Source organism: Sebastes fasciatus, chromosome 14 (assembly GCF_043250625.1).
Source record: "Sebastes fasciatus isolate fSebFas1 chromosome 14, fSebFas1.pri, whole genome shotgun sequence".
In the NCBI taxonomy this organism is placed as follows: domain Eukaryota; kingdom Metazoa; phylum Chordata; class Actinopteri; order Perciformes; family Sebastidae; genus Sebastes; species Sebastes fasciatus.
The window spans coordinates 28,235,488-28,250,107 of record NC_133808.1 but is presented as its reverse complement, the minus strand read 5'-3'; the positions used below and the strand labels follow the sequence as shown (position 1 = coordinate 28,250,107).

The following is a 14,620-nucleotide window of genomic DNA, read 5'->3' as shown; positions in this document are numbered from 1 at the left end:
AAACCAAACACGTATACTTTTATTTACTCTTTAAATATGGGCAAAGATATCTGTGGTACACTGTAAGTGAGAGTAAAACCAAGCTCAAATAAAAAAGTATAACATGTAATGACTCTCAAGACGTCCAAGAGCGAAAAGCCACTTGTATCATTGTACAGAAATTGTCAGAAAATAAATGAGAAACAATTCAACTGATTTTGTCATTTTTATTTCTTCATCAAACTTACATTGTGGACAAACCATAGCTTCCAGTACTTGATGCATCATTTATTGCTACACAAAATACATTAAAAAAAGAGATGCAGGGGAGGCTGACATAACCCATCAAACATGTGGCAACTCTAAAAAGGCATAACATTCTCATATTCATCAGCAAGATGATTCATTACCATGTCTGGAATTGAAAAATATAACACTGGCACCACCTGCCATGTGAAGGTGAATTTAACTCTACTTATACTTAGCTGCATTATGTTTGCTTGATTGTGTGCAACAAGGCAGCAATAATGCATCTTTCATTGTGGTAACAGTTTAGCAAAAATAAATAGATAAAAACATTCTGATGGCCTTTACGCTTGCATGATATGTATCATTATTTGGCCTGGAAAGTGGCATATTTTAAGAGGGTCATTCTGATCTATCAGAGACTTGGATCAATTGTTGATCTTGAGGAAGGCCTGAGGGCCAAAACGTCATCTGAATAAAAGAGAAATGCATATGGAGCCAGAATGTGCAACACTTTTTTTTTTACTACTTTCACGTCTACTTCCAGTGATCAGCACCTCATTACAACCCTTGGTGTGCGTTACTTTTCTAGTACTCTATCCAAGAAGTCCCACCACATTATATCGACAGTGCTCATCACATGTACAGTATTAAAGTAGACAAAAGGATGTGCAGCTTGTGCAGAAACACATAGCTACAGGCTAATCTGAAATAGGCTGTCAAAATACTTTTAAAACCCTCCAGCAATGATTTATAATGTTTCCCTATCACATCAGAGAAATACAGACTGTTATTGTTTGGCGGACCCTAAGATGCCAGGCCAAGCAGGAATCCTCCAATGAAACCGCTTGTGACGACAATGTTTTTCTTCACAAACACTTGGGACTGAAGGAGACAGAAAATATGTTTCAGTATATAAAGTCATGTTACAATCCATTCCAGACTGACATTAATTCACATTTAAATGCAATACAGCTGAATTAAATGATTAAAGGTGGTGTGTAGGATTTGGTGGCATCTAGCGGTGTGGTTGCTCAAAATCAAACCAGGGACGTTGCAGTTATATGGCAAGCGTTTTGACCTCAAGGCCACCAGGACGTCCCAAATGTATTCTATATTATGATCGCCCTTTGTGTGATGATCAAAACAAACACACAAAAATCTTACCTTCTCAACAAATGTGTTTAACTCTGGACCTGCTTGGTTGGTGCCCTTCTTTATTTGCTTCTTAGCTTTGTTGACATCCTTCTCTACTCTCTTCCAGTCCACTTGGATATAGCCACTATTGTTGGCTATCTGGAGAAGGAGTCAGGCAAATGAAACATGGATGAGAGGCACATTCACAGTAATATTTGTTTTATTCTGTTGAATTATGCCTGGTGATGCAATAATACCTGTAAAAGCAGAAGACCTCCTCCTACAGATGTAGCAGCAACTTTTCCGACCTTCTGGAAGAGATACCCTGCACACCTAAAATTAAATCGAGACAGAGCCTGATGGTTAATCTAACATTAATTATGACTTTAACAGCCTTTAAATGAAGAGTGATCCCTACCATTAACCTGTTTATATCTTTATGATCCATACTGTTAACCTGATTTTGGCATTGCATATATTTGAGTATTTCCATTTTAAGCTACATTATGGAGGCAACTACTGTACTTTTTACTCCACTACATTTAGTTGACAACATTAGTTACTAGTTGCTTAGCAGATTCAAATGATTAATACAACATATAAACCAATGAATACATTATATATTATTATACCAGGAAAATAAGATCATAATACTTCCACCACTGCTGTAAACTGAAGAAGCACGTATACTTTTATCTACTCTTTAATTATGGGCACAGACATCTGTGGTACACTGTAAGTGAAAGTAAAACTAAGCTCATATAATAAACACATAACACAAAATGGTCCTCAAGGCATCCAAGGTCAAGAGTGAAAAGACTTGAACTATAAATTGAAGTCTTTTATATTTGCACTCCTCCCACTTTGTATTGCAACTGCTGCACAGCAATTTTGTTTGGGATAAATTAAGTTTTCTCTAAAATGACCACTGCAAGGTTTGCATGACAGTGAATGGCCCAACACCCGAAGACATTGTTTAGCATGGAAGAGAGATCTCCAGCTCCCGCTGCCTCAGTAGGTCCAGAACTATTCTCAGGGACTCCTCCCAACCAGCTCATCACCTGTTTGACCTGCTGCCCTCTGGCAGGCGCTTCAGGCCAATGAAAGCCTGCACCTCCAGACTTGCAAACAGTTTCTTTCCCTGGGCCATACGGACACTGAACAAACAATATATATATTTATTTATTTATTACATCTACTTTACCCGTTTTATTTGCTTTATAACTGTGTGTTTTACCTGTTGTATGTTTTACCTGCCTCGTTTAGTCTTGTCAAGTATTTGTTTTAAAGCACTGACCAGAAGTGGCAACTGTGAATCTCGTATTTAATACGATGACAATAAAGCTTTAAAGCTTAAGCCCCCTTGCTCTGACATCTCTCCATTAATGCATGTATATAGGTCCTGTTTGTGAATGTGTGTGTATTCTGGCCTGTGTGTACTATTTTAATAGTCCTGTATCACAGCTGTTACCCTGCACTATATTCAGTTTTAACAGTTTTCTTCATCTCCTTGTATTTTTATATCTGGTATTTTTTTTTGTACTTTGCACTACTAACTTTTTTACTAACATGTTTTGCACTATGGAACTGTGATGCTGGAAACTTGAATTTCCCTCGGGATCAATTAAGTTACTATCTATCTATCTATCTATCTATCTATCTACTATGTAAAATATAACAGTGTAAAAAAATCCCCTCAGGGATTAATAAACTGCCTTTCTTCTTTTTCTTCTTCTTCATAACTCAAGGCTCCAGGGACCATGTGTGATAGATCTAATTTGGCATTAGGCTATTTCTGAGCCATTTAACATGTTTTTGTGTTATGGAACTTATATTAACGAGGAGCACCTGAAGGCAGCACAATGCACATGAAGGCAGCACAATGCATTTCCAGTGAGAGTATATTTACCATCCACTGACTCCCCCTATGGCTAACTGAGTGGCCACAGAGTATTTCTCTGCTAAAGGGCCGGAGTTCTTCCCGAACAGCCGGTTCCACCATCTCTGTCGTTTGGCATATTCTGTCAGATCCACGACCTTGTCGTAAATCTCCTCTTCCAGCTCTTTATGCACATGGAAACATAAGAAGTAGCAGACATTAGCAACACATGCAGTAGTGAGTGACTGGCTAAAACAGCAGCACTGTCATATGAAGTTCTGTCTGCAGCTGTTACAAAGTTAACACGTTTTAAACTCATATTTCAGTAATAAACCTTGACAGTTCGTGTTTATGTTGCAGGAGTTTCAACATGACAGTGAAAGCAACAATACTAACTTAGTAAAGTTCTCAGGCCTGACAGTAAAGTTAGCATCACACAAGTGAAGCTAAGCGATGCAAAGTGAGCTATAAACGCTCCGTCTGAAGACACCGGAGGGTTTTAAAGATACTTCAATATAATATTACAGTTTAAAAAGATGCATAGTGTTAATATAATGCATCAGAATGATCAGGTTAAGACAGAGATGTAGTTAGTGTCTAGGCCTGCTGCAGCTGCTGCTTACCCTTGTCGCGGTTCGCCATTTTGGAGTCTACTGTGTCCTCAGATGCCTGATGAAGGCTGCAGGCTGCAGGCTGCAGGATGAACCTCCTCCACGTCCGGACTCATTTACATAACTTCAGACGCTCCAAGTAAAAGAGGAACAGTCACATTGTTATTTAATATTATCATAATACTACTGCACATTTTGTTTGAGTGCAAACATAAGCATTGTTATCACTATTTATGTAAACAAAAAAGTAAGAGCAGGCAAAACTGTACATATGTTATACTACTTACAAACAAATGTTATTTAATAAAATAATAAAACATAATAATAAAGATGACCAAAGAGTAGAACGAGTGTGCCATCCTAGTCGTGATCTGCTTTAGACTTTCTTTCTTTTCTTTTTTTAACTAAAGCTAAAAGTTTATTAAGAAAGTTCAATACAGTTACACAGAGTATAAATATTCCTTTTTTTATTATAAAAATTGAAGTAAATATATTTCACAGTATAAAAATAATACTAAAAAAAAAAATCTAAACATAAAAGTTTATTAAGAAAGTTTTCTGTTGTTTAGCTTAATTTACCTTTTTTATTTTACTTATCTTGTTTACTAATTTGACTAAATGTATCTTACTTAATTGTTATTCTATTAGGCACTGGTACTAGAAATAGTACTTTTTTATTTTATACACTTATATTTTATACACTTGAAGTTGTTGTAATTTTGTTGTATTTTAAAGCAATCTCTGGCACAAGAATTTCCTTTAAAATGAATAAAGTTCTATCTTATCTTATATATGCATGTTACATTTTTTCATTATAAAAAATGTTGTAAATATATTTCACAATAGAAAATAGAAAAATGAAATAAATTATACAAAAAATAACAGCATGTAGGGAAAGGAAAATAAGATTTATTTAAAAAATAATAATAAACAATCAAGCGAGAGTATATTTGAAATGTCTAATAGTTTTTGCCAGTTTAACAACAAAGTGAAAGCATAGTTATAACTATTTATTATAAAAAATAAGAACAAGCAAAACTGTACATCTACTAATACAAGTGTTATTTAATAAAATAATAATAATAATAATAATAATAATAATAATAATAATAATAAAAAGATGACCAAAGAGTAGGCAGAATATGCCATCCTGGTTGTGTTGGGTGATTTGCAGTAGACTTTCCTTTTTTTTTTAACTAAAGCTAAAAGTTTATTAAGAAAGTTCAATACAGTTGTTACACAGAGTATACATGTTCCATATTTTCATTATAAAAACTTTAATAAATATATTTCACAGTTTAAAAATATAAAAATAAATAATAATTATACAACAAAAAACAACATGTAGGGAAAGAAAACGAATAATAATTTTAGAAAATATATTTTTTTGCTAAACAGTTGGAGTAAATTTTAAATATCTCATAGTTTTTGCCAGTTTATAATTTTTGAGGATCTGCATTAGACTCATATGGTGCAAAGATGCACTGAATGTGGTTACAACTCAATAAGTATGGGTTTAATAAAATATAATAATAATAGCAATAATAATAATAATAATAATAATAAAGATGACCATAGAGTAGGCAGAGTCTGATATATAAAGATAAAAGTTTATTAAGAAAGTTCAATACAGTTGTTACACAGAGTATACATGTTCCATATTTTCATTGTAAACATTTTAGTAAATATATTTCACAGTATAAAAAAAAAAAAAATAATTGATTATACAGTAAATAACATTTTGGGAAAGAAAACGAAAAATAATTTTAGAAAATCTTTTTTTTTTTTTAAATCAATCGGGGTCTGCGAAACGATTGGAGTAAATTTTAATTATCTCATAGTTTTTGCCAGTTTATAATTTTTGAGGATCTGCAGTAGACTCATGTGGTGTAAAAATGCACTGATACAGTATATACTGATATATACTCTATGTAATCTTCAATTACATAGAGTATATATACATGTTGCATTTTTTCATTATAAAAATTGTTTCACAGTATAAAATAGAAAAATTAAATAAATTATACAAAAAATAACAGCATGTAGGAAAAGGAAAATAATATTATAAAAAAATAATAATAATAAACAATCAAGCGAGAGTAAATTTTAAATGTCTAATAGTTTTTGCCAATTTATGATTTTTGAGGATCTGCAGTACTCATGTGGTGCAAAAAAAGCATTGAAGGTGGTTAAAACAGAATTAGTATGGGTTTAGGTATTCATAACCAAAGATCATTTGCAGTAGAAATGCATGGATTACAATCAACAAAACAAAAGATAACATTAAAATAGTAGCAGGAATTACTACTCAGGTGGGAAATGTTTATCAAAACTGACTTTTATATATGCCTGAAGTCAGGTAGGTATAGCTCTGTCAGTGATACTGTCAAATATGCAGTTATTCTAAGCCAATTCTGCTTGTTGAACACAATGCCAAGTTACAACAGATAAATGATTAAATAATTGCACTGCCTCCCATATATATTGATATGTAACAGATGGTGTGCATAATGATAATATAATAATGTAGTTTCATAGATTAACAGTTGTGTGTACAGTGGGAGGGTGAGCTAAACAAAACAGTAAATTAAATGATATATCATGTAGATGATACATTCAATAAATGTTAAGATAATGGTAGTTGATTGCTTTGTCATTTTAGTTTAGTGTTTATTATTTGTAGATTATTTTGTTTAATTTTTGCCTCATTGAGTGCCCTTACCTTTCCACTTGTGCAATTTTGTTAATAGCCTGTTTGTTGTCAACACTGTATATACTGCTCCTATTTGTATACTTCCTTCTATTTAAATTGTTCATATTTTGTTACTCTGTTTAGCTCTTTTTTTTTTACTGTTAGCTGATGCATCTTGTTTTTTGCACTATCCCCTTTGCTGCTGTACACTGCAAATTTCCCCACTGCAGGACTAATAATAAAGTAATATCTTATCTTATCTTATCTTACCTAATGATTTTATTTATGTATGTTGTTTAAATGTTTTTTCCCATTGCTTTGATAAAGTAATATCTATCTATCTATCCATCTATCTAGCCATCTATCTATCTGTATATGTGCAACGTTGCAACAAACATCCTTGACAGCAGCCCCTCCCTCCACATAGACAAAACATGACATCTATTTGAACCAATCCGCTGCTTTAAAAAAACAGTTACGTAATAATAATATTGCGTGAGGAACCAATCACAGGCCTTGAGGGGCGGGACTTGGGAAGCGCCCCCCTTTAGTGTGTGCGTGCGCGCACTCATCCGCGTGTTCGCGACACATCAAACTGGAGACAGCCACGTGATCTCCCATACAGCTCTCTGATTGGCTGATAGGCGTTCAGATGGGCGTGGCCACAGTGGACGGCGTGCGTTTGTGCCTCTCTATGTGACACAATTACAACAACTTTGAGTCGATGGTTTAAGGGGGAAGTTAATGCGATATTAACCAAGTAAAAACTCACCCCTTTAAACCACAAACATTACAGCAACTTCATGCACAACTTGGGGAATAACACGCTGTTGTTTTTTATGTACAATGAGGAAGGTAAATTGAAGAAGGGAGCATTTCCTTGAGGGATATTTTTTTTGCACAAGATTTTCTCGCAACGCCCCGTTTGTTTTTAGGATAGCTGTGCAGGACTTCTTGGAGGTTTTACCCGGAGTTACTCGGTCCATATCCCGCGTGGATTTTGCCCATTTCTTTCCCATGAAATCGACCGGAGTGTCGCTCACCACCACCGCCGCTGCTGCCGCTGCATCTGCCCGGAGGAGTCTCTGCGCTGCTGCTGCTGCTGGTAATGACGAGGAGAAAATGGCGTCGGGAACTGATATCGAAGAGGACTTTCCGAAGCTAACGGCTCAAGAGAAGGAGAGCCTGCTCGGAACTGACAGGTTAGTATTACTATGATCTCCTCTGTGACTCACACTCTCAACAGCTTCTTCTTTTCTCTCTGAAATCTTCTTTTGAAACAACAAATTGCAAGTATAACCGGGAACTGTGTCTGTGTCTGTGTGTGTTGTCTGTCCTCTACTTTGCTTTGCAGCTCACTGTTTGGATTTCACAGGCTTCAAGAAGATGGCGCCAGAACGAAGGCCTTGCTGTTAAAGGTATGAACACAGAATATGAACAAGACCACCTCCTCTGATTATTAGTGCACCTTGAAATAAGGTGGTACAGACCTCCAGAACAACGCTGCTGCTTCCAGCTATATATGTGGCTAACAGAGACACATACACACACAAGCTTCCTATTTCACACACAACTTTGAAGCTTATGGACGTTGGTTATTTGCACAGAATAAAACCACTCCTGTGCATTTACTGTAATGTTTATCAGTATTAAACGTGCCCAATTGCAGCTAAAATCCGTGGTGTCATCGGTTGTTGTAGAGAATAAAGTACCATGCTATACAAGCTTCCTATTTAACCCCTAACTTTGCAGCTTTTGGATGTTGGTTATTTGCACACAACATTTCTGCACCGCTTAGCACATAATAAAAAGACTCCTGTGCATTTACTGTAATGTTTATCAGTATTAAACGTGACCAATTGCAGCTAAAATCCGTGGTGTCATCTGGTTGTTGTAGAGAATAAGGTACCATGCTATATGTGATACACACACAAGCTTCCTATTTAACCCCTAACGTTGCAGCTTTTGGATGTTGGTTATTTGCACACAACATTTCTGCACTGGTGCTTAACATTTTACTGTAATGTTTATTAGTATTAAACAGGGCCCACTATATGCTTCTCACGGTTATCGCCTCTGATTATTAGTGCACCTCGAAATAAGTGGTACAGACCTCCTGCAACTATATGTGGCTAATACACAAGCTTCATATTTACCCCTCCAACTTTGCAGCTTTGCACACAACATTTGCACAGCTAAGCACAGAATAAAACCACTCCTGTGCATTTACTGTAATGTTTATCAGTATTCATTGGGTTGTTGTAGAGAATAAAGGTACCATGCTATATGATACACACACACAAGCTTCCTAGGAAGAAAACACCTTGATAGTACAACTTTGGGCTCCTAAGGTGAGCTTATAACACCATGCTAAACAACTGTTATGTGTTACTTGCAAGAGTGTGACAATTCAGCAATCAAAAGAGGGTAAAATGCACACTTATTTAACGAGTTTAGAGGCATTAAGTTGACAGAAATGTTCACACAACATTTTTGCACAGCTAAGCACAGAATAAAACGACTCCTGTGAATTTACTGTAAAGTTTATCTATATTAAAAAGGGCCCACTATATGCTAAAATCCGTGGTGTCATGTGGTGTCGTAGAGAATAAAGGTACCATGCTTTAAACACCGTTTGTAATAGCAGATATGTCTATAAACACAATGGTAAAGGCAGATATGTGTGCAAGAAAACACCTTGATATTACAACTTTGGGCTTCTAATATGAGCTTATAACACCATGCTAACTAACTGTTATGTGTGACTTGCAAGAGTGTGACAAAAGAGGGTAAAATGCACACTTATTTGACGAGTTCAGAGGCATTAAGTTGACATAAATGTCCCCACTAAACCTCAGTAACCTGCAGCTAGAGCTTGGGGGTTGTGCGTCAGCTGCTCACTCTCTGTTAGCATGTTAGCATGTAGCGGCTAACATGCTAACAGCGGTTTTCTCCCTCCTCCTTTACTCGCACTTATAGCCACTATAGCTGACATTATGGGGATAGAGACAAACACTAATCGTGCAAAAGATAATGTCTGCTTGGCTCAAGATGGCGGGGTGTCGTGGGATGAAAATACCTACTAGCAAACGTTTGCTAACAAGCTAGCAGCGGTGGCTAAGCTAATCACCATTTGCCAGGTTCAGTGTTTGTAACAAAGATGATCAATTATAAAGAGGAAGCAGCCTCTTTAACTGTGTGTGTGTGTGACTGTTTGGTGCACACACACGTCGAGTGCATGCAGTACATGTTAACCACCGCCTGTGTTTGATGTGTGTGTGTGTGTCCTCATCAACATGTGGCTTTCTTGTTGAAGCTGGTAACATTATTGTTGTTACTTTCAGATTTAGGCTCAGCCATGCATGCATGTAATTGACATTTTTTGTTGCTGTCAGTGTCCTTCATACTCTGCACAGACAGGCCTATCTGCATCATAACATTTATAAGATGGGATCTTTCTTGTGATAACATCACATGCATAAGACTGTGTGTGTGTGTCACATGTGGAATAAATACATATTGATATTTACATTACCTCTCTGGACTCTACCCTTTTATAATGTGGGGGGAAGGGAGATTATTAGCTGTGCATGTGGTTGAACTGATACAGATTAGTACCATCCCATTATAGTAGTTTTCACAATTGCAGGATAGGTGCAATACGAGCATTGTTTTGTTTGCTGAATCATACCCGTGCAGTACATGTTCACCACCGCCTGTGTGTTTGATGTGTGTCCTCATCAACATGTGGCTTTCTTGTTGAAGCTGGGAACATTATTTTTGTTACTTTCAGATTTAGGCTCATCCATGCACAACGTTTGTTGCCATTTTTGTTGCTGTCCGTGTCCTTCATACTCTGCACAGACAGGCCTATCTGCATCATAACATCTGATTGTTGGATCTTTCTTTGTGATAACATCACATGTATAAGGCTGTGTGTGTCACATTGTGTGGAATAAATCAATATTGATATTTACATTCTCTCTCTGGACTCTACCATTTTATAATGTGGGGGGAAGGGAGATTATTAGCTGAGCATGAGGTTGAACTGATGCAGATTAATATTGATTGATTGATATTGATCAATTATAAAGCAGAAGCAGCCTCTTTAACTGTGTGTGAGTGTTTGGTGCACACACACGTCGAGTCCATGCAGAACATGTTAACCACCGCCTGTGTGTTTGATGTGTGTGTCCTCCTCAACATGTGGCTTTCTTGTTGAAGTTGGTAACATTATTTTTGTTTAGGGGGTGTACTTTCAGATTTAGGCTGAGCCATGCTCTCCGTTTATTGGCATTTTTTGTTGCTGTCAGTGTCCTTCATACTCTGCTGGATATCTGCACAGACAGGCCTATCTGCATCATAACATTTATAAGATCTGATTGTGGGATCTTTCTTTGTGATAACATCACATGCATAAGGCTGTATGTGTGGGTCACATTTTGTGGAATAAATAAATATTGATTTCAAATAAAGATTGACATTCTCTCTCTGGACTCTACCATTTTATAATGTGGGGGGAAGGGAGATTATTAGCTGAGCATGAGGTTGAATTGATACAGATTAGTACCATCCCAATATAGTAGTTTTCACAACTGCAGGATAGGTGCATTGTTTTGTTTGCTGAATCATACCGTCTCTGCCTCTGCAGGGTGCTCTGCTGCTAGCAAACCCCTGTTTCATAAGCAGAAGAGCAGCATGGCATTATGCCAGCACTCCCAAAAATGTGTGTAATAATGCATGGTTTTTATTTGCCGCATGACAAGGAAGTGTGAGGAAATGGCATATTGGTGAATGATTCCTTCTGTGAGGTAGGGTTTAATCACAACGTGATTTTAGTTTGATTCTTTCAGCAATCATCTTAGTATTGTTCAAAATGATTATCATTTTGGCCATAATCGTGCAGCCCAAAGGGATCTTCGTCTTCTTTTGCAATACTGGATACCTGAGTGCATCACCTACCATGTTACAAACACAAAGTAGTTATGGGAAACTTCTGAAAGAGCGGTGCAAGAATATAATGTAAGAGCATGCAGAACTGTACTAGAATCAGTATGTCACAGTACAATCAATGATTTCATTTCACCTAGTCCTTTGCTTTAGGCTTTCAGATTTATGACAAATACATTGGTGAAATAATTTCATTTTAGAGAGTTGTAGTTGGTGTCCAGTTTATTTATTTTTTGTGACATCAAAGCTCAACAAGATTAGCATACGCTGAAGGAGATGCTCTGTTCAACACAAAATTACCCCTTTTTTTTAACGGATTTTCTATTTAGATATTCTATTATGACATATTGCATCCAACATAATTATTTTGTGGACTCACACGCACAGTCACACTCACTAGTAATTCCTGTTCAGTGGCTGCATTATGGGCTAGCAAGAGTAATTTGTTTAGCCGTTGTTTGAAGGTCCGTATTTGGGCATTGAGCTGGTACTATGCAAAACAGGCCTGGAAGGCTTGGAAACGCACCCCTTTGGTAGTATGTCAGTCAGCTGTGTCTGATCCTCAGCTCTAATAAACCCAACATTAAGGTCAAGCTGTAATTAAAATTTGCTTGCCATACCAACCCTTTATAACTTGATCGTTTTTGTGTAATATGCATTCAACCATTTAACTCTGTATTGTTCATTGCAGCTGTGTAGCAGCCCTTTAACTCTCTACACTGCTGTCGTTCTTTCATTTAGGCTGTTAGCTGCTACGGTGCCCTCATCCTGAAAGCAGAGGGGAAAGTGGACCCTGACATTTTCTGCCAGCTGGGCCACTTCAACCTCCTGCTGGAGGACTATCCAAAAGGTGAGAGTCTCAATATGTAAATCCTTCTTTCCTTTCAAATCTGTATCTCAGGATCAATCGATTCATTTCTGATATTTGTATTGGCTTGTTCTGCCTCTTGTTGTATTGATACTGTGTGGTTTTAAATTGTTTGTTTTTATGTGGACCCCAGGGAGACTAGGGACCACTTTGTGGAAGCTAATGGGGATCCAAACGAAGAATTGATAGCTAGTTTTTTTTCATGAGGAGTCATTTGATGTGCGCTGCTGTTGCTTTGATTTTCTACCCTCATTATTTTGGTAACACTGCTAAAACCTGCTGACAAAAGATTATTCTGATTAGACATTTCCCGCTGAGAAGTGTTAAAAGTGCAGCTGAGTTGAATATCTTGAGCATTTAACTTTGTCACTAACTGCTCATTATCTCCTTCTGTGTCTCTCCCTCTTTCTGCATCACATTCTTTTATTCATCGCACCATTTTCTCAGCATTATCTGCATACCAGAGGTACTTCAGTTTACAGTCGGACTACTGGAAGGTGAGTTTGCACAACAATACATGTTGGAATAAAACATACAATATTACAGGCGCTGTTTGTTGGGGAGCCACTATTCTTTTCGGCCTTTTAAACAGTCATTTGTGTAGTCTGCATTGTCTTCATTGCAGTGTTCACTCAACTACAGACAGAAGTCAGAGCAGTCCAAACATGCCAGGATAGTAACACACGTCTCTTTATACATAGTCTCACAGTTTTAGGTGTAAACTTAAATAATCTCATTTTATTTAATGATTGCAAATAATAGTCGGTAGCTGAAGTAGCTGCTCTGTCAGGCCTGCAGCCATCTTCATGTCTTACTTTTTGCTTTACGTCTGGTCATCAGCAAGTGAAACACATGCTTAAATGTATTGTGGTCAGGTGACTGAATCGGCCAATTAATAATACGGCAATGTTTAGCCATGACAACTACACGTTTAGGATCATCTTTCTGCTGCAGTGCCCTAAAACTGGGTCACTTTTTATGCATTGTTCACCCAATAAGAATGTGACTGTCCTCAGACGCTCTTAAAGCTGCAACTCTGCACTGTAATGTCACAGCTGTTTAAATTAATATCCGAATGAGCTGATCTACAGAGCCAAACAATGAAAAACAGAGAGCGCTGAACATGGACAACATCTGCAGACCAAATGTACTGTAATTTGAGTGCTGTGCACACAAGAAGATTGGGCTGGTTGTCAGCTTGTTGTATGTATTTGATTATATTCTATAGGACACATGGATGTACTACACTGTTCAGTTCATGTAAGGCCACAGGGAGAGGGTGTGCCCAAGAGACAATGCAAGAATTGAGGGCGGTGGAAGTCCACAGATTCTCAAGAGCGGCTGACTGTCAACTCAGTGTGTCAGGGCTTTAACGTGTGGCACATTAGTAACAGAATAATGCAAATCTTCAGGTTGACCATTACTATGAAACGAGCCTCAGACAGTAACCCACTGTTGCAGATGAAGTAAAATAGTGATGTATACTAATTTGGGCTGATAGTCAATGATTCGAATCAAAAGATCATTCATATTAAAGTATCATTGCAGTTGGATGTATAACTAGGAGAGTACAGGCACGGTCGCACCCTTCACTTCCGTTCTATGCGAGCGAAGGGACAAAAAAAACGTTCGCTTTCAGTGAAGAAGCACATTTGCATCTTTGCATTTGTGCGGAGTTCAACTTTGGTGAACTTTCAGGCGAATATCGCCTCAGCAGGCGATGGTAACTCGCCTGCATTTCCGCATGTGTGACCGTGCCTTTAGTAGTTAACCTAGCTCTGTCACTGACTGCTGCCGAAGCTGACAGAGACAGACTGCTGCTGTAGCCAATGGCTGTGCTTTGGTTGTTGCCATGGTTGTGCTGGTAGAGCGTTGTATTGAAGCTACCGCATTGCTGAACTCCTGTGGTTTATTGATAACACATTTGTCATATCTGATAGAAGCACTGCATGTTCAAGTCCGATGCTTTTTTGGCCAATGTTAATAGGAGCAGTAAAGAGTAGTCACAGTACAGCCACCGTAGCCATATCCAGGGTGATGTGTCCTTGGTGATCCCATCACAAGTGGACAGCTCTAAGTACAGGTGTGAATGCAATCAAGACACATTGAGATCCGATATGGCCACATTCTTTTAGCAGTGTATACGTGAATGTGTCCTGGGCCACATTAAGGACCGCCCACTCAACTGACGTCCCGCTGGGATCCGCGGGGTCTCACGGCGCTCTTCATGTGATTAGACAGGCAGACGCAAGCGCTTG

General features: G+C 37.7%; 2 protein-coding genes across 6 annotated transcripts in view; one reads left to right on the top strand and one right to left on the bottom strand.

Moving 5' to 3' along the window:
* Positions 1–192: 192 nt before the first annotated feature.
* fundc1 (FUN14 domain containing 1) lies at positions 193–4,011 on the bottom strand. Of its 2 annotated transcripts, none has more exons than XM_074657706.1 (5): positions 3,865–4,011; positions 3,272–3,425; positions 1,620–1,695; positions 1,393–1,521; positions 193–1,110 (listed from the first exon to the last, which is right to left on the bottom strand). In XM_074657706.1, the coding sequence occupies exons 1-5, from the start codon at positions 3,881–3,883 to the stop codon at positions 1,033–1,035; spliced, it is 456 nt and encodes a 151-aa protein (XP_074513807.1). In that variant the 5' UTR covers positions 3,884–4,011; the 3' UTR covers positions 193–1,032. The 2 variants fall into 2 exon arrangements, with proteins under 2 accessions (XP_074513807.1, XP_074513806.1); XM_074657705.1 differs by lacking the exon at positions 3,865–4,011 and adding an exon at positions 3,638–3,776.
* Positions 4,012–7,198: 3,187 nt separating this feature from the next.
* kdm6a (lysine (K)-specific demethylase 6A) overlaps positions 7,199–14,620 on the top strand; it is a 46,203-nt gene continuing 38,781 nt past the window's right edge. For 3 of the 4 annotated variants that reach the window (XM_074657701.1, XM_074657700.1, XM_074657699.1), the window contains exons 1-4: positions 7,199–7,746; positions 7,899–7,962; positions 12,236–12,344; positions 12,810–12,859. In XM_074657701.1, the coding sequence (XP_074513802.1) occupies positions 7,562–7,746; positions 7,899–7,962; positions 12,236–12,344; positions 12,810–12,859 (408 nt within the window). In that variant the 5' untranslated portion in view covers positions 7,199–7,561. The remainder of the gene's footprint in view (positions 7,747–7,898; positions 7,963–12,235; positions 12,345–12,809; positions 12,860–14,620) is intronic. The other variant, XM_074657702.1, reaches the window with a different exon arrangement.